The following is a 21,381-nucleotide window of genomic DNA, read 5'->3' on the forward strand; positions in this document are numbered from 1 at the left end:
AGGCTTAGAAGTTTATATATAATCCCCCCCTTCCCCCCCCCCCCCCCCCCCCCCCACCCAAACTCCTTTAATACCTTATCAAATTTTCAGATTAGTTTGCCTCTTTAACCAAGAGTCAGGAGATAAGTATTACATTTAAAAAAAAAAAAAAAATCTTAATAATGGACTTACAATAGTTTTTATTTTCTAATATTTATTAGAAGTCTCAAGACACTTTTGGTGTTTAATAATAATTGAAATTCAATATTTTTGAGGGAATGTTGACTAGCTGATCCATGGGTTTATGGGTCAACAAGTTGCTGCTACTGCAAAGTTTCAAAATTTGGGAAATATACTTCATGCTGGCACCCCTAGCTCTCTAAGGCAATGTTTGGATACACGTTGCGTTTTGCTGCGTTTAGTTTCCTGCGTTTTCCCTTTTTTTTTTTTTTTTTTTTGCACGCATTTTCCCCTAACAAGCGGCTACTGTTCATGCACTATACATGAACAGTAGCCGCAACTTTTGACCAGTCTTCCATGAACAGTGCATCCATGCACTGTTCACAAACCCACAAATTTCATTTTTTATCAACTTTTTCATTAAAAATGGGTCCCACGGTATTATTCACACATTTTAAAATTATTTTGCTACAGTGTTTTCAGTTTTCAGTTTCAGCAAAATAAGTTCTATCCAAACAGACCCTAAAGCTCTGAATTTAAAGTAGCTAAAGGAAATCCTTGTTGGCTTTTAAGATGTGCTTAAAGTTGCATCATTTTCGAAAGTTTTTTGTTAGTTTGAACCAAAGTCATCTATAGCCAATGTTTTTTTTTGCTGAGAGCTAACTAGTTGAAGATGTTATGAAGGTAATATAGAGAAATTTATTTAAACTAGCATGATTTGGCTATTTAGTTGTCACATGGCTAAAACTATTATGGGGTTGTATAGAAATTCATCTATTTCAATAAAGTTTGCTATTTTTGTCTCAATTAATATTTTTGGATTAATTGTGTTTTTGATCTTGCTAATTATTGTTACACAGACAAAATTATATATTGACATACACACTCTAGTTGAATATCATGTTTTTGAAAACACAATTCCAATTTTATATATATATATATATATATATAATACATTTATTCAATCATTAAATTTTTATTTTTGATAAAATTTTCTATCATTACATAAAATTTTCACTTTTGGATTTACCCATCACATGGCACTCCTTGGAATCACACAGATACCACCTTTAAATACATCCTAAATATATACACAACAACTATAGACCTAGGTTGTCCAAGGACTTGCCCAACTTGACCCAGTTCCTAATTGACTAGATCCAAGTGGATTGACGACCGATCTGATGCTTGTGGTTGTTTTCGAAAGTTCCCCTCCAAAACCCAATGACGGAGAGTCGAGTGGCAGGCAAAACTCGATTCAACGTTATTCAACCAATGAAGGAACTCAAGTTTGCTATGTAACTCGAGTTCCATACAAAATAGCCATCAAGTTTGCCGTGTAACTTGATGGCTATTTTTTATAGAACTCGAGTTCTTGGAACTCAAGTTACACGACAAACTTGAGTTTCAAAATAGTGGTAGATCACTAATTATTTCACAAACTGTGGTAGAACACTAATAATAATTTCTATCAAAGAAGGTATTTGGTCATTTTTACCCCATATTTGACAATATCTCCATTAGATTTTGTGAGATCGTGTCGAATCTTCGTCCTTTTTTGCCTCTCCCCATTGTTATCTCACTGAATCTTTGCCATTTTCAACCTATAACACATTTATTCAATCATTAAAATTTTCTTTTTGATAAAATATTCTATCATTACATAAAATTTTCACTTTTGGGTTTACCCATCACATGACACTCTTTGGAATCACATAGATACCACATTTAAATACATCCTAAATATATACACAACAAATATAGACCAAGGCTATCCAAGGATTCATGCAACTTGACCCACTTGCCCTAATTGACTAGATCTAAGCGAACCGACAATCGATTTGATGCTTGTGGTTGTTGTCGACAAGTTTCCCTCCAAAACCCAGCAACAGAGAGTCGAGTGGCAGGTCTCTCCATCCAAAACTCGATTCAACCCGATTCGACCAATGAAGGAAGCAAAATTTGATGAGATCTCCACCCTATTTGACAATATCTCCATTGGATTTGGTGAGATCTTGTCTAATCTTCACCCTTTTTTGCCTCTCCCCACTGTTATCTCACTGAATCTTTGCCATTTTCAACCTCTCCGATGGTGATCTATTCACTCACTACCCGTGGGACGCTTGATCAGTTCAATTCACCACTTCTTTCCAATCAACGACAAGTTGAGTTTTCCTCCACTCAATTAGATTGGGTCAAGTGTGGGTTGAGCACAAACTTGACCTAGACCAACTTATAAACACCCCTACTACATATAGCATTTCCATAAGTTCAAACCACAACAACTTTGCTATTGTTTCTATATTATTATTTTTTTTTTTTTTAAAAGGCAAATGTGAATCAAAAACTTGTACCTAGTCATAAATTAGGACTCGGGAGTCGTTGTCCATTTATAATATGACTATGCTCACATATAGAGGTTATTTATTTTAGGCAAAAATGGAATTTACACCCATTAACTTTACCAATAAATTATTTTAATTCTTTAAAATTGAAGTTAGTCATTTTAGTACAATAACTTTACTCCAAAATCATTTTTATCCTTTAAGTTTAAAATTGGTCATTTTAGTCCAGTGGTTTTATCAAAAAATCATTTTAGTATTATAATTTAATAGTTTTGAGTGATTTTTGGGCAATATTATTGGACTAAGTGAGTCCTTAAAGGACTAAAAAAAAATTGGGAAAAATTATTGGACTAAAATGACTAACTTCAAACTTAAAGAGTAAAATGATTTTTAGGCAAATTTCCCGAACTAAAATGACTAATTTCAAACTTAAAGGACCAAAATAATACTTTGGCAAAGTCAGTGGATGTAAATTGTAATTTTGCCTTTATTTTCTAACAATGCACAATTTTTTTTCCTATTTTTTTTTATTTTATTTTTGTTGAGAAACTACTGATATTATATATATATATATATATATATATATATATATATTAAAAGCCAAAATTCAAAGAAAATCCAATTAGATTTCAATTGGATTCTCAATTTTGCACCATGTGTCCCATTTAATTTTTAATTTTTGTATCAAGTTAATTGTCCAAATCCAATTAGATTATAAATTGGATTTCAATTGAAGTCCAATTTTGTACCACGTGTCCATCTAATTTTTTTTTTTTTTTTTTATAATTTTTTTGGCAAGTGAATTATTGGGTGCAAAAATCAAAGAATCTAAATCCAATTAAATTATACACACACACACACAATGAAAAACCATTACATATTTTAAAAATGTTTGGTTTAAAAAATGTGTAAGCTAATACCATGTATAATTTGAACTACTTCTCAAAAAAATATATAATTTGAACCATGTAATTGCAATAGTTTTTAATTGTACCAGTGCATATACATGAAGTTACACACTAATATATATATAAATAAATAAATATATATATATATATATATATTAAAAGCCAACTCAGAAAAAATCCAATTAGATTTCAATTGGATTATCAATTTTGTGCAATGCGTCTCATCTAATTTTTAATTTTTGTGTCAAGTGAGTTATTGTGTAAAAATAAATGAGTCTAAATTCAATTAAATTCTAAATTGGATATCAATTAGAATCCAATTTTGCACCACGTGTCAATCTAATTTTTAAATTTTTGTGGTAAGTGCTTTATCAAGTGCAAAAACTGAAAAGTCTAAATCTATTTAAATTCTCATTATATATTTTAAGAAATGTACGGTTTAAAAAATGTGTAAGCTAATACCATGTATAATTTGAACATTTTCTCAACAAAAAAAAAAAAAATCATTTGAACCGTGTAATTGTTATTGTTTTTAATTGTACTTATGTATATACACGGGGTTACATACTAGTTGTGGGTTTTTTTTTTTTTTTTTTTTATAGCACCCAGGCCCAAATAGAAATGAGGACCTATAGACACTCGATTTTGCACCCATGATTTGATCAAGGAAGATGACTGGAGTGACCATCCACGTACCCAAAAAAAAAAAGTCATTCTTGCATCACACGCATCATTTTATTCTTGCATCACATGCATCATTTTTCCTTTGCATTACATGCATTAATTCATTCATTGCATATCATAAAAATGAACTTGAGATTCTAACGATCGCAATGGTGTTTCCGGTTTCCGAATCGGACCGTCGGATCGAAGGATATCGCATGATCAAGTTTGCACGGTCACCATGCATTGTGTCTAGGTAGAATCAACCACACATGATCAATTTAAATTAATTTTGATTGGTTAAACAATTAAAAGTAATTTAATAATTTTGTGATTAGTTGATAATTAGTGTTTAAAATAGGGATGCATGCATGGGAATAAAAGGGATGATTGGATAACAATAAAACTGTGGATAATTTGAACTTTATGAAGATTTATTTTAAGGGATTTATCCACAAGATAATTGTTCAAGATAATCACTCTTAAAAATGCCTAAATTATCCAAAAAAGAGACAAAAAATCATAAACGGAGGTTGAAAACATGTCTAGGTACAAGGATCGGCCAAAAATCCCTAGAAAGAGAGACCAAATGGCACCCGAACACGAAAGCGCGTTCAGCCTCCAAGAGCTAGTTCAGCACTTTTGGAGTGCCGAATTGCCATCATGTGAGCTTTGGCCCAACGGCCTTCGGGTGACAATAAGGCACACCCTTTTTCAATCTTTTCGCAAAAGGATGCGGCTGAATTCAAAGCCTAATCATCTGTACCTATTTTTTAGAGTCTTCTGGCCTCTATAAATAGAGAGTGAACCTCATAATTCAACACCTTTTTTTTACGCTCTAAGAGGCATACGTTTTTTACTCTTAAACCACACATATTTTCTGATCATCTCTTTGAGTGTTGTTGCAAAATTAGGGTTTTTAGGTTTCAAAGAGAATTGAACAAATTTCTTTGAACCCTAAAATATCTTCTCAAGAACAAAGTGTGCTTATGCAAGAGGTTTTTTCCTTCACCGTTCTCTTGTGATGTGATGATGCATATTATATTTGTTTCTTTTTCAAATATCTATGAATTGTTAATTGTCCTTTTGTTTAAAGTATGATATTTTCTATATGATTGTTATAATCTTTTTCTTGAATGTCAATAAATTGGCATGTGAACAATTATTTTTCTTAAAACAAAACAAATCTACATCTTTATAAGATGTAGATCTGAATTTTTTCTCAATATAAAAATAGATCTACATCTTCCTTAGATGTAGATCTGAGTTTTCTCAAACAAAAAGAGATCTGCATCTTTATGAGATGCAGATCTAAATTTTTCTCAAATTTGATTTTCTTAATACATGCAAATTGTTGAAATAAAGAAAGAAATTATGTATTGCTATGTCTGTGTTTATTTTAATTCATGATTGCATAAATTTAGTTTATGAGTGGAATTCTCTTCTTAGAAAATCTTTTTTTTAAATATATAGCAAAACAGATCTGAATTTTTATCATCAAAAACCACTTTTTTTTACATACAACAAAACATATATGATATTTTGACAAATCAAAATTGTTTTTTTTTTTACAATAAAAATAGATCTGATTTTTTCAACAAAAGAAGAGATTTCATACATACATAAATTTGTGTGATTTAATTTTTCATTCATATGTTCAACATATCATGACATGCATTATGCATAGCATAGTACATTAGTCACAAGAGTCTAGAAGACCAGACTTTGTCTAGACGAAATGGGTAACACCTCCCCATTCCGTAACCTAGCTTTTGGATTTAGGTTTTTGGTTTAGTAGATCTAGCCTTATCTTCATTTGTTTTGGGTAGAATGTAACTAGGACAATAAGCCATGTAAATATTTGGTAGATTGTAACTAGGACCCAAAGCTATGCAACTTTTTAATTTTCTTTCAGATATGTAATTTTATTCAATCAATGAATGGAACTATTTAGTCATGTATTTTGTAATTAGTATTGTTGGGTTAAGGGCCCAAATCATATATTAAGCCTTAGGCTTTGGCCGAGAGTATGAGTAGTCAGAGGACGAATGAATGGTAATGAATGGTTCAAACCCAATACTTAATGGGCAAAATACAAATGAAAGGGTGGTCCGAGGAGGAATATCTCCTCGGACATGATAAATACAGCTCAAATATGCATTCCAACAATCAAGGTGACCTTCCAGGAAACTCTAGTGATAAGGACGTGCATCATAAGCGTATAAGAATTATGGGAACTTAGAAATATCTAAGGGAAAGATGCAACCACCGCACTGAATGCACTGCAGCTACTTTTCTAGCCGCATTTATGTTGAGGAGACCCCTGAACAGTGCTGCCTTGGATACCACAACTAATAGAAAGCCAGTAAGGGTGTTTGATGGGACGAGCACTCAAGTAAGGTCTCAAATGATCAACAAGTGTAGGATCAAGATAGTCCGATGAGAGATATATAATGGAAGAGGCCCTCTATGAGGAGGGGATCGGAAAAATAGAAAAAGAATACTATAGCAATCAAAATCGTACTTGTACTCGACCGTTATTGATCTATATGGAAAAATACCTCCTTGGACAGTAAGTTCATTCAGATTATTACCTCTTATTTGTGCTTGATTGTCACCTAATTTTATATTAGCCGTTATCCAATTCACTAGGGCCTAATTCTTTAATCCACTTTCTCCAAATTTATTGTACTAGGCTCACTAGGCCAATATCTCACACACTTTGGGCTCGGGCTAAAAACATGACCTTACAATTGGCGCCATTTGTGGGTAGAACTTGTGCAACAGTCGTCTATGGTAGGATCAGGTCCCCATCAATAAGAATCCATGGGTTCCCAACGACAAGATGACTTCCTTAACCTTGAACGCAGGCGAGATCAGGAAGGTAGCGTACACACCACCTATACTAGTAGAAGTCACTCTCGAGTTGGAAGTCATGTCTCTCAGGAACAGAACAACGGAGCCATGCAAAGGGAGATTGACCATCTAAAGAAGGAGTTATGCCACGCGCGACAAAGACAAACTCCCTTTTAGTCTGACTCCTCTTCTAATAATGAAAATGATGGTAGTTATCTTCGTAGATCGATGACTCCTTCTAGTGAGTCTTTCTCGTATGAAAAGGAACACCACCATGAACGTAGATACAAGAGCTTGACTTGTAAAGGCCTGGAAAATGACGCTATGAGTGAAGCGTTGAACTAGATTTCCAAGTCGCCCTTCACGCGTAAGATTGAAGGGGCACGGCGGTTCCATCAGCCAACATTCACCATCTACAATGGTCAAACGGACCTTATGGAGCATGTGAGCCACTTCAATCAGAGAATGGCTCTCCATCCCAAAGACGAAGCCTTGATGTGCAAGGTGTTCCCATCCAATCTAGGACCCGTAACGATGAGATGGTTCGACAGCCTAAGGGCAAATTCCATAGATTCCTTCAAAGAGCTCACCTGGGCATTTGGCTCTCATTTTATTACGTGTACCAAGGTCCCTCGGCCCATAGATTCCGTACTATGTCTATCTATGCAAGAAGGAGAGACTCTGAAAACTTACTCAGACAGGTACTGGGAGATGTTCAACGAAATAGATGGTGACTTTGAAGACATGGCCATCAGTACTTTTAAGGTTGGCCTCCCAACTGAGCACAGTTTACGGAAGTCTCTTATTGGCAAACCTATCACCAGTGTGCGCCAACTTATGGACCGAATTGATAAGTACAAAAGGGTTGAAGAAGACCAGCAACAAGGGAAAGGAAAAGCTAAGGTTATCCTTCAGTAGAGGAGGGATTTCAGGTTGGACCAGTACTATAACAACAGGCGGCCTTGGAAAGACTTTGCTGGACAGTCTGGGTCTGCTAATACTCAGGCGGTTAATGCGGTGTTCCGAGAACCGATGCATCATGTCCTAGAGAAGATAAAGAATAAACTATTCTTCAAACGGCCAAACAAGATGGTTGGAAACCCCATAAGGCGTAACCAGAGCCTTTATTGCCAATACCATCAGGACCAGGGACACATCACCGAGGACTGCAGGAATTTGTGGGATCATTTGGACCAACTAGTCTGAGAAGGAAAACTCAAGCAGCTTTTGCATCACTCAGTGGTGAGGGGGCCCAGATAAATTCAAAACTCGGAGAGATGATTCCTTAAGACCTCTCTTGGGAATGATAAACGTCATCTTTGCTGTTTCAGGGAGAAACGACTCCTGTCCCTCCAGAGTGATGTCTGTGGCTTGGCTGCCTGTCGAGGACGCTAATTTAGGGCTGAAGAGGGCTAAAGTATACATTCAGCCGGTGTTAGGTTTTTCGGATGAGGATAAAATTGGAAACATACAGCCCCATGATGATGCTTTGATGGTCACACTTAGGATTGGGGAGTATGACGTGAAGAAAGTGCTGGTGGACTAGGGTAGTGGTGCTGAGATTATGTACCCTGACCTATTCAAAGGGTTGAATTTGAGACCCGAAGACTTAACAGCCTACGATTCTCCTCTAGTGAGTTTTGATGAGAAGACTGTCATTCCAAAGGGTCAGATTAGACTACCCATACAAATGGGTCCAGAAGTGATAGAGGTAGATTTCATTGTGATGGACGCTTATTCCTCGTACACGGCCATTATGGCTAGACCCTAGCTTCATACCTTGGGAGCCATCTCTTCTATTCTGCACCAAAAGGTAAAATACCCGTTTGAGGGCCAAGTTAAAGAGATCCTTGAAAGTCAGTCCACGACTAGACAATGCATGGTGGCTGCCATATTGCATCGGCCCGAGATTGAGTCGTCGGCTTCTACTGAAAGGGGCTTATAGCAATCAAAAACTCCGGCGTTGCCTATCAACGGACGAGCTGAGTAGACAAAATGTGAAAATTTAGAAAATGTTGTTTTAGGTGATGATCTGGAGAAGTTCTTTCAAGTCGGGGCTCAGTTGCCTCCTCAAGAGAAGGAAGAGCTGGTAGAATTTCTTAGAAAAAACGTTGATGTGTTTGCATAGGACGCTTATGAAACCCTGGGGGTGGATCCAAACTTCATTTGTCATCATTTAAATGTTAACCTATCCATCACTCCTAAAAAGCAATCACCTCGGCGCCCATCCAAGGAACATGCAGATGCTGTCAGAGATGAGGTGATGAAGCTCAAGCAAGCAGGGGCTATCAAAGAAGTTTTCTACCCTGAATGGTTAGCCAATACTGTGGTAGTGAAAAAGAAGAGCGGGAAGTGCCGAGTATGTGAGTACTTCACAGATTAGAATAAGGCTTGCCCAAAAGATCCTTTCCTTATGCCTCGAATAGATCAGTTAGTGGATGCAACGGTGAGTCATCCTTGGATAAGCTTTTTAGATGCCTTTCAAGGATATCATTAGATACAACTAGCCCTGGACGATCAGGAAAAGACAGTTTTTGTCACTCCCATTGAAAACTACCACTACAAAGTAATGCCATTTGGTTTGAAAAACGCAGGGTCTACCTATTAAAGGATGATAATGAGAATGTTTGAACCAGAGTTGGGTAAGAGTATTGAAGTCTATATAGACGACATGGTGGTGAAAAGCAAGGTGGTGTCTGAGTAAGTGGGAGACCTCGAAAACATTTTTGAAATTCTGAGAAAATACAAGTTGCGCCTAAACGCTTCCAAGTGCTCATTTGGTGTGGGATCAGACAAATTCTTGGGCTACATGGTAACTCACAGAGGAATCAAGGTCAATCCTAATCAAATTAAAGCCATTAACAGTTTACAACCATCTCAAAATCCCAAAGAGGTCTAGAAGCTTACCGGAATGACTGCTACCTTGAATCGGTTTATTTCTTGGTTAGCAAATAGGTGCAGACCATTCTTCCTCTTAATGAATAAGTGGAAGGGATTTAAGTGGACTAAGGAGTGTGCTTTGGCCTTCCAACGACTCAAAGAATATCTATCTCGATCACCTATCATGTCCAGTCCTGAAGTGGATGAGGTTTTGTTTACTTATATCTTTATGGCCCTTTATACTATAAGTTTGGTGTTGATACGAGTTGACAGTGGCATTCAACGGCCAGTTTATTATGTGAGCAAGTCACTACATAAGGCCGAGGTTTGTTATCTACCACTGGAGAAAGCCATTTTGGCAGTGGTGCACGCTACACGAAAGCTTCCTTATTATTTCCAAGCATACACAATTGTTGTCTTAACCCAACTTCTACTTAGGTTTATACTTCGAAGTGCTGATTACACGGGAAGGATTGCTAAATGGGGCACAATTCTAGGGGCTTTTGACATCAAATACATGCCTTATACCTCGGTCAAGGACCAAGTCCTCGCGGATCTGGTGGCCGAATTCGCTTAACCTCCATTAGAGGAAATGGTAGTGACATAGAGCATGGATGGAAAATTAGTTGGCACAATCTCCCTGCAAGAACCTTCATTCTGGAAGGTATATGTTGATGGTGCAGCAAATAAAAGGGGCTCCAGAGTGGAGCTAATTCTGGTTTATCTTGAACAAATCACCATTGAAAAGTCACTAAGACTAGGCTTCTCGGCTACGAATAATGAGGTTAAATATGAAGTTTTCCTAGAAGGAATGTCCATGGTTCAAAGAATGGGGGGGAAGGCAGTAAATATGTTCTCAGACTCAAGATTGGTTGTTGGCCAGGTGAAGGGCGAGCTAGAAGCAAGAGATGAGAGAATGCAAGGGTATTTAAGTCAAGTCAGGAATTTACAATCAAGATTTGAATCATTCAGCCTACTGCATGTCCCTAGAAGTGGAAACACACATGCTGATTCCCTAGCCACGCTTGCAACCTCCTCGGCGTAGAGCTTACCTCGGGTCATCCTTATAGAAGACTTGTACAAACCCATGGAGGTAAAGAGAGAGTTGGCCCATGTTCACCAAGTCAGAGTAGGGCCTAGCTGGATGGACCCCATAGTACTATTCTTGAGAGAGGACATCTTGCTAGAGGATAAATCAGAAGCTGACAAAGTACAGAGAAAGGCACCTTGTTTTTGGCTATCCAAGGACCAAAAATTATACAAGCGCTCTTTTTCTAGGCCATATCTACTCTACATTCACCCTGAGGCATTAGGGCTATTCCTTGAGGAGTTGCATGAAAGAATTTGTGGAAGCCATACAGGAGGCAGATCTTTGTCTCATAGAGCAATCACTCAGGGCTATTGGTGACCAAATATGCAGAAAGAAATGCAAGAATATGTGAAGAAATATGATCAATGACAAAGATTTGCACCAAATATACATCAACCAAGAGGAGTCCTTAACCCTCTATCCAGCCCTTGACCATTTGCTCAATAGGGCTTAGATATCGTTGGCCCTTTCCCCAAGGCAACAAGGAATAAGAAGTATTTGCTAGTCGGCACAGACTACTTTATTAAGTGGGTTGAAGCCGAGCCCTTGGCGAATATCAGAGATGTGGACGCCAAGAAGTTTGTCTAGAAAAACATTGTCACCCGGTTCATGATCCCTCGTACCCTCATCTTTCACAATGGGCTTTAATTTGATAGTAAATCTTTCAGGAGATACTGCTATGATTTGAGAATTATGAATAGATATTCTACCCCATCTTATCCCCAAGGGAATGGATAAGCCGAGACTATTAACAAGGTCATAGTTAATGGATTCAAGAAGAGGTTGGATGATGTGAAGGGAAAGTGGGTAGAAGAGCTGTCACACGTCCTCTGGACGTATCTGACCACACCTCGTAGATCAACCGAGGAAACCTCCTTTTCAATGACTTATGAAACCGAGGTTGTTATTCCTTTAGAAACTGGCTTCCCAACGCTGAGAACTAGCTCATTCAATCCAAGTAGTAACAATGAATTGCTAGAAAAGAGTTTAGACTTTATTGAAGAAAAAAGAGAAAATGCAATGGTTCAATTGGCATATTACCAACACAAACTCAAGCAAGGTTATGATGCCAATGTAAAGCTGATGCCATTAGTGCCTAGTGACTTGGTGTTAAGGAAGGTTCTGGGTACCGCAAAGAACCCAGTGTGGGGAAAGTTAGGGCCCAATTGGAAAAGACCATATCGCATCACCTCGGTGGCTGGTATAGGAGCATATTTTCTAGAGGACATAGATGAGCATGTAATATCGCACCCTTAAAATGTAAACAACCTAAAAATGTATTATTATTATTAATAAAAGTTTCCTTTGTCAATATGTTCTTTTGTTATATAAAGGCATTATACCTCCCATTATTCATTTTTTATAAATATTAAACAGAACCTAAGTTATGTCTGATTCCTCATACCACATGCTTTGGCCAAATTAATATTTATTGGCATCTTTTCTAAGTGTTAAATAGAATCGAAGTTATGTCAGGCTCTTCGGACCACATACTTTGGTAAAATTAAAACTCAATGACATCTATCCATTCTTTTTAAGTGTTAAACAAAACCTAAGCTATGTCAAGCTCTTCGGATCACATAATTTGGTAAAATTAACACTCAATGACATCTATCCATTCTTCTAAGTGTTAAATAGAACCTAAACTATGTCAGGCTCCTCGGACCACATACTTTGGTAAAATTAACACTCAATGACATCTATTCATTTTTTATAAGTATTAAACATAACCTAAGTCATGTCTGGCTCCTCAGACCACATGTTTTGGCCAAATTAATACTTATTGGCATCTTTTCTAAGTATTAAATAGAACCTAAGTTATGTCAGGCTCCTTGGACCACATACTTTGGTAAAATTAACACTTAATGACATCTATTTATTTTTTATAAGTATTAAACAGAACCTAAGTCATACTTGGCTCCTCAGACCACATACTTTGGCCAAATTAATACTTATCAGCATCTTTTCTAAGTGTTAAACAGAACCTAAGTTATGTCAGGCTCCTCGAACTACATATTTTGGTAAAATTAACACTCAATGACATCTATTCATTTTTTATAAGTATTAAACAGAACTTAAGTCATGCTTGGCTCCTCAGACCACATATTTTGGCCAAATTAATACTTATCGGCATCTTTTCTAATTGTTAAACAAAACCTAAGCTATGTCAGGCTCCTCGGACCACATAGTTTGTTAAAATTAACAGTCAATGACATCTATCTATTCTTCTAAGTGCTAAATAGAACCTAAACTATGTCAGGCTCCTCGGACCACATACTTTGGTAAAATTAACATTCAATGACATCTATTCATTTTTTATAAGTATTAAACAGAATCTAAGTCATGCCTGGCTCCTCAAACCACATGTTTTGGCCAAATTAATACTTATTGGCATCTTTTCTAAGTGTTAAATAGAACCTAAGTTATGTCAGGCTCCTTAGACCACATACTTTGGTAAAATTAACACTTAATGATATCTATTTATTTTTTATAAGTATTAAACAGAATCTAAGTCATACTTGGCTCCTCAGACCACATACTTTGGCCAAATTAATACTTATCAGCATCTTTTCTAAGTGTTAAACAGAACCTAAGTTATGTCAGGCTCCTCAGACCATATACTTTGGTAAAATTAACACTCAATGACATCTATTCATTTTTTTATAAGTATTAAACAAAACCTAAGTCATGCTTGGCTCCTTAGACCACATACTTTGACCAAATTAATACTTATTGACATCTTTTCTAAGTGTTAAACAAAACCTAAGCTATGTCAGGCTCCTTGGACCACATAGTTTGGTAAAATTAACAGTCAATGACATCTATCTATTCTTCTAAGTGTTAAATAGAACCTAAACTATGTCAGGTTCCTCGAACCACATACTTTGGTAAAATTAACACTCAATGACATCTATTCATTTTTTATAAGTATTAAACAGAACCTAAGTCATGCTTGGCTCCTCAGACCACGTGCTTTGGCCAAATTAATACTTATTGGCATCTTTTCTAAGTGTTAAACAGAACCTAAGTTATGTTAGGCTCCTTGGACCACATACTTTGGTAAAATTAACACTCAATGACATCTATCCATTCTTTATAAGTATTAAACAGAACCTAAACCATGCCTGGCTCCTCAGACCACATGCTTTGGCCAAATTAATACTTATCGGCATCTTTTCTAAGTGTCAAACAGAACCTAAGTTATGTCAGGCTCCTCGGACCGCATACTTTGGTAAAATTAATACTCTGTGATATCTATTTGTTTCTCACTAAGTGTCAAGATAGACCCAATATTATAACCAACTCCTCAGATTGGTAGCTCTGAGTAAGTTAATGTCCTTAATTATTTATCTAAGTGTTGAACAGAGTGAAGAATATCTCTCCCTTTTTATACTTTACAAAGTTTATTACTTATCCTTATTAGATTCAGCTTTCATTGTTGGTACTTAGTCAAATTGCTTACATTGGTAGCAGAACATTGTTGTTAGCTTTTGTTAAAGCTAGAGTGGCAACAGTTCAAGTTTATTTGCAATAACAGTAAGCTTGAAAGCATATAAAGTAAAGGTGCAAGACATAAAAATAAAAAATAAAAATAAAAAATAAAAAAAGAAGCATTTTCATTAAATAAGAGGTGTACATTATATTCAGTGACAAAGTGCCACTACAAAAAAAAAAAATTAATAATAATAATAATAATTGTAAGTGCTAAGCCTTGGCCTTGGGAGCAGGAGGGTCTTCTTTCTGGCTCGGCTGAGAGGTAGGAGCATCCTTGGCTTTAGGATCAGCTTCTTTAGTCTTGACCTCTACTTTCATTGCCTTAGCTGCAGCTTTCTTATCCTTGGCAACGTTCTTGGCTTTTGAGGAGGGCTTTTTCTCCTTGCCCTTACCTTTATCTTTGTCCCCCTCAGCCCCCTGGCCTTGATCACCAGCTTGGCTGGATCCCTTCGAAGCCTTAGGGAGAGGGAGAGCAGCTTGGATAGTCAGGGGCCGCTCAAAAGTCTCTGGAGAAAGGGCAGAGGGAGAGGGGATGGCACCTAGGACTTCACAGATATCTGGGTGATAATATATGCTCCCAGGCTGCCTTCAGACAAAGTTTGCAAGGACTTCTGCAACACTAAGGGTCCTATCCCATGTCGCATTGCAGTAATCCCTGCATACCTCTAAAAGCTCCTCCGCGAGCATAACTTGCATTTCTTCCATGCCGAGCGAGCGCATAGGATGCTTATTTCTCAGCCTTGACTGCCTCTTTGGCCAGTTGAGCCGCCTCCTTGGTCTTCTGCAGCTCAATCTTAAGATCTATGACTAGCTGTCTTTGGGTGGCCAGGTCTATCTTGGTCAGGTACAATTTTTAACGCTGATCCTCAGCTTGCCTTTCCACGGTCTTTAGACCCGCTACAGCACTCAGGCGAGCCTTGTTCTCTTCTTTTAGCTTATCGGACAGCTCTGCCTGTTCTTGTTTGAGGGTCCCCAAGGACTTCTCAACAACAGCATAGGAGAGGGCCTTAGCGTTAGCCTTATTACGGGCGTCGCAAACCTACTCCTCGACCCCAAAAACTTGCTGAGTAACCTGCCTAAAGACAATGGAAGAATCACACAAATAAAAAAGTAGGGAAAGAACGAAAGTACAGCTTAGCATTTAAATTCAAGGATATGATAGATTGCTTACCATGGCGAGGTCCCTCTTCAGGGACAGGAAGAGGTCGTTTTGCTTGAAGTGCCTGTAAGCCCCCATGTCTCTAGGGAGGAGAAGAGGCTGCTCTAGGGCTTCAGCAATGTAGCCTGCATACCCCCATTGGAAGTCCCTGACTGAGGCATTCCAAGGGATGGTAGCCCCATCCACCTCTAGCTGAGGAGACTAGGTGCGTTGCGGAAGGTGCACATCGGTGCTGGTTTGCTTCTCCTGGCTATCCACAGAGTTGGACCTCTTATCCCGAGTGTCTTTGGCCACCTTTTACTGCTTAGTCTTCTTTTGAGGACCCACCTCCTCTTCTTCAAGCTCTTGAATTAGCCTTTTCTTATTCAGATCAGGAATGGCTTTTAGTTCGAGGTCGATGGGAGGTAGAGGAGGATGAGGAGGAAGTGTGGGTGGAACTTGGGACTTGGTTGCTTCTTTCGAAGTTTACACCTTGTTCCTAGCAGCCAGGAGGTCTCTTAAGCTCTTGTTTCCTCGGTTCAATGCCATCCCGTCTTCCTCTTCTTCGGAGGTGCTGTCTGGATGGGCAATCACCAGAGTAGGGGCGTGAACACCTGAATGCCTATCGGTCTTGTCCTTGGCGTCCGAGATGTTGACCACAAGAGCCCTTGTATTCTTTTCTTCTTCAAAGTGGAATTTGTCTATCTTCTCCTCTAATGATAGGCGTGAAGAGGCAATCTCCTCCTCGAGCGCTGCTGCTTCAGGCGGAACTTGTTGAAGTGGCAACACGACTGGTGGAAGATCATCTTGGGCTAGGAAATTTGGGCATGACACGTCAATCCGAGCCAGCCGCTGGTCACCTGCTCTTATGGCGTTGCCTATTTCTTGGTATATTTTGGAGATAGGCTTGAAGTCCAAAATTAAGTGGACTGCCCTCAACTGCCTATCTTCACTTATAAAGATCTTGGACCTCAGCAAGTAGTTAAGAGCTTCAACGTTGGTTAGACTAAGCCTGGGCGCTACGTGCCTCTTATCTGCAAAAGTAGCCGAGAAGCAAAACATGGTTAGAAAGTTAAAATCCATCATCAAAAGAAAGCAAGATGAAAGGGAAATAATGACATGGTTAGGGTTAAAAAATCTAAATCTTTTGCTAAGGAACCTAACTCTAAGGTATCCCACCCGGCTCTCCCTCTTAGACGGGGCAGTAAAGGCCATCATGCCACGCTTCCAAAGCTATTAGATAATCGTCTTTCATACCCTTGTTAGATTTAGGTAGACATGATACTAGTCTGACAATGTCAGATCGGGACTTGAGATAATATCCCGCGTTTTTAAAGGAGTGAAACTCGTACATGTGGACCACATCATGCTAGGTGAGCCCCAAGCGCAGATGCTCATTGAGAGCATTAACACTACCTAAGACCCTAAATAGGTTGGGTGCACATTGGTGGGGGCATATCCTATGGTTGATGAGATAATCCCGTGTTATTCTACCTATAGGGAGAGTCATTCCCCCTTCTATGAAAGCTATCATAGGGATGATGACTTCCCCCTCTTCTCTGTGTGTCATTATTTGTTCGGGGAGTAGTATCGCAAGGCGACTCCCTGTGGTATGTGGTATTTATCCTTAAAGGCCTCTATTTTGGCAGGGGAGTCTACTAGGTGCTTAAATCTACCAATCTGGACAAGCTAAAGGGAAACGACTGAAATTGGTAAATGAAGAAATAAGAATTGGAAGGCCAAGGAGATTGGCCGAGGAGAAAAAGAAAAGTTTAAAGAAATAGAAACTTACAAGAACTGAGATGTGTATTAGTTCCTAAAACCTTTAGAAAGATTTTCAAGGATCTCTTAAAGAAAAGGTGTGGGAAGTTTAGTAACTTAAAGAGCTTTGTGAGTTTGAGTGCTTGGGATCTTTGGAGAGCTTGAAGACTTGTGAAATGAGGGAAATGATTTCTCCGAATGCTTTATATAGAGGGCGAGATTGAGTGGGAGTTATCCCGCTTAAAACCTAAGGAGAAATATCAGCCATTGGATTAGTGCCTCACCGTTGGATGTAGGGAACATAATGCCGCTTGGAGCAATTAATGACGCCTCGCGGGCTCCGAAAGCGTCAGTGGCAATGATGGGGTGTGCAAAATAGCACTCCCACGTGTGCAAATCAAAAAGGCAAAATAATATTAGTGCAATAAAAATCAAAATCCCATTTTTCTCCTCGGATGAGAGGGAAAAACCGGAGTTTTGAGGGGCTATTGTAGGGTTAAGGACCCAAATCATATATTGGGCCTTAGGCTTTGGTCGAGAGCATGAGTAGTCCGAGGATGAACGAATGGTAATGAATGGTTCAAACCCAGTACTTATAAGCAAAATACAAATGGGAGGGTGGTCCAAGGAGGAATATCTCCTCGGACATGATAAATACAGCTTAAATATGCATTCCAGCAATTAAGGTGACCTTCCAAAAAGCTCCAGTGATAAGGACGTGCATCATAAGCGTATAAGAATGATGGAAACTCAGAAATATCTAAGGGAAAATTGCTACCACCACATTGAATGCACCGCAGCTACTTTTCTGGCCGCATTTATGTTGAGGAGACCCCTGAATAGTACTACCTTGGTTACCACAACTAACAGAAAGCCAGTGAGGGTGTCTGATGGGACATGCATTCAAGTAAGGGCTCAAATGATCAACAAGTGTAGGATTAAGATGGTTTGACAGGAGATATATAATGGAAGAGACCCTTCATGAGGAGGGGATCGAAAAAATAAAAAAAGAATACTGTAGCAATCAAAATTGTACTTGTACTAAACCGTTATTGATCTATATGGAAAAATACCTCCTCAGACAGTAAGTTCATTCAGATCATTACCTCTTATTTGTGCTTGATTGTCACCTAATTCCATATTAGCCGTTGTCCAATTCACTAAGGCCTAATTCTTTAACCCACTCTCTACAAATTTATTGTACTAGGCTAATATCTCACACACTTTGGGTTTGGGTTGAAAAGCGTGACCTTACAAGTATTTTTTCTTATTTTTTGTATAAAGAAAAATAAGTGGTGACTCCATACCACTTACCCAAAAAGAGAAGTGCCCTAAAAAGGTACTTGAATCTCTTTTTTTTTTAGGGACACATCTCTCACAGGACCCTGAGCCTGATATTTGTTATTTGGTAGACTGGGCTTGGTTCACCGCAGCTATGTTAGGTTGATTACGAACTAAATTTTGCACAAAAATATATGGGTCCTATAACACATACACATCCATACATACAAAATATATACATATTGTACAGTAAAGAACAGTAAAGGAATAGTAAAAATGTGAATAAGATGTTGGGGATCCTCAGAAAATAGAATGATATTTCATTATATTAAGTTTTAGTACATCCGGTCCTTTCTCCACTGGGATATGTCACAAGGTCCAAATAAGTTCAAAAGTCATAAACTTATATAGCTCTTTCTAGGCTTCTAAGACTTGTGAGGTTTGAATCCCTTTGAATCCAAGTGCATCCTCTAATGCCTATCTCAAGATCCCTTATAGTGTTTTCTCTCTTTTCTCCTTTTTTGAATTCTAAAGGAATTTTTCAAAGAATCTTCTTGCTTTAATTCATTACTGCTGAATGGTTTTTGTTATTGGCTTCCTCCCCTTTTATAGTGCCTTCCTAGGGTTTTGGTGTACTACTGATTCCCTCCATTTGCTGCTCTAAGTACCAGAATCAATATTGTGTCAGCAATATTAGTGATTGGTCCCTTCCTTATTTTCTCATTGTTTTCTCCTTTTGAGGTTTTCCCCCTAAAAGTTCCCAGCTGACCTTCCTCTTTTGGAAGGTCCTAAGGGCTGACTTTCAATCTTTTTTTTCCAAAACTTCTAAATGCAACTTTTCAGACCCACCTTTTTGGCCGCTTCACCTTTTGTCATTTTCTGTAAATGGACAGATTCCTCTCTGTCAGGCTAAAAGATCTCCAGTCACCTTCCTTCATGGTCCACCTTCCTGCATTCCTCAAGGTACCAGGCTTCCTTTTTTGAAGTGTTAATTCCTAAGCCATCAGCCTTTTTCTGAACCATGAGCAATTGATGGGACATATCCACTTTCATTCTTTGTGTCCATGAGCATGCTCCCTTGAGCTGTCCTAATCCCAACTGATTTCTTTCTGCATATCTTGACGATTCTAGGCTTCTTGGAGTCCCAAGGCATCCTAGTCTAGTCCCTTTCTGGGCTCCCCAGTAAGCTAGGTTGAGCTTCCTTTTTCCTTTTCCTTTATTTTTTAAGGCCCAAAGCTAACCCATTCATGGGTTTGGACCTCCTCTTTCTTATCTTAGGCGGACCTTGATTGGCGGATTTGGGCCTTGTCCCTTCTTTGAAGGCCCAAATGGGTTCTAAACTTTAATTTTTGTAATGTTTTGGGCCTTGATGCAATGCTTGTGATATTTTGGACCTCAACACTAGTTAAGTGCAAAAATTAAAAAGTCCAAATCTAATTAGATTTCCAATTAAATATTAATTGGAATCTCACTTTACACCACGTGTTCCATCATAATTTTAATTTTTATGTCAAGTGAATTATTGAATGTAAAAATTTAAGAGCCCAAAACCAATTAGACTCTATATTGGATTTCAATTGAAGTCCAATTTTGCGCGTCCATCTAATTTTTTGATTTTTGTGGCAAGTAAATTGTTGGGTGCAAAAATCAAAGAATCTAAATCCAATTAAATTCTAAAATTTATATATATATATATATATAATGAGAAATCATTACATATTTTAGAAATGTATGATTTAAAAAAATGTGTAAGCTAATACCATGTATAATTTAAATTTCTTAAAAAAAAATGTATAATTTGAACCGTATAATTATGATTGTTTTTAATTGTATCCTTGCATATGCACAGAATACCTTATTCATAGTTGTGGAAATATTATATTAATGTTAATAATGTCATTGACAATGATAGGAACATCACTCCAATCATAACTTGTTATTACGATAATAACAACATGAGGAATGTCATTTCACGATATTTTCATAACATATTTTAAATTATATATTGTTATTGGTTATTGGACCTCAACACTAGTTAAATGCACAAATTAAAGAATCCAAATCTAATTATATTTCCAATTAGATTTTAATTAGAATCTCAATTTTGCGCCACATGTCCCATCAAAATTTTAATTTTTGTGCCAAGTGAATTATTAAATGTAAAAATTGAAGAGCCCAAATTCAATTAGATTCTATATTGGATTTCAATTGGAGTCTAATTTTGCTCGTCTATCTAATTTTTTGATTTTTGTGGCAAGTAAATTGTTGGGTGCAAAAATTGAAGAATCTAAATCCAATTAAATTCTAAATTATATATATAATGAGAAACCATTAGATATTTTAGAAATGTATGATTTAAAAAAATGTGTAAGCTAATACCATGTATAATTTAAATTTCTTAAAAAAAATGTATAATTTGAACTGTATAATTGCGATTGTTTTTAATTGTATTCGTGTATATGCACAGAATACCTTATTCATAATTGTGGAAATATTGTATTAATGTTAATAATGTCACTGACAATGATAGGAACATCACTCCAATCATAACTTGTTATTACAATAATAACAACATAAGGAATGTCATGTCACCATATTTTCATAATATATTTTAAATTATATATTGTTATTGGTTATTGGACCTCAACACTAGTTAAATGCAAAAATTAAAGAGTCCAAATCTAATTAGATTTCCAATTAGATTTTATTTGGAATCTCAATTTTGCGCCACGTATCCCATCAAAATTTTAATTTTTGTGCTAAATGAATTATTGAGTGTAAAAATTGAAAAGCCCAAATCCAATT

At 37.3% G+C, this 21,381-nt stretch overlaps 1 protein-coding gene across 1 annotated transcript; it reads left to right on the forward strand.

The window, feature by feature from the left end:
• The first annotated feature begins 7,396 nt into the window (after nt 1–7,396).
• Nucleotides 7,397–7,849, forward strand: LOC126728030 (uncharacterized). The gene has a single exon (XM_050433912.1). It carries the CDS (start codon nt 7,397–7,399, stop codon nt 7,847–7,849), a length of 453 nt encoding a protein of 150 aa, XP_050289869.1.
• Nucleotides 7,850–21,381: the final 13,532 nt, after the last annotated feature.

Source organism: Quercus robur, chromosome 5 (assembly GCF_932294415.1).
Source record: "Quercus robur chromosome 5, dhQueRobu3.1, whole genome shotgun sequence".
NCBI lineage: Eukaryota > Viridiplantae > Streptophyta > Magnoliopsida > Fagales > Fagaceae > Quercus > Quercus robur.

What these genes read in the sequence shown, in the direction of transcription:
- LOC126728030 (XM_050433912.1), top strand. Translation starts at nt 7,397, where the DNA reads ATGGCTCTCCATCCCAAAGACGAAGCCTTGATGTGCAAGGTGTTCCCA.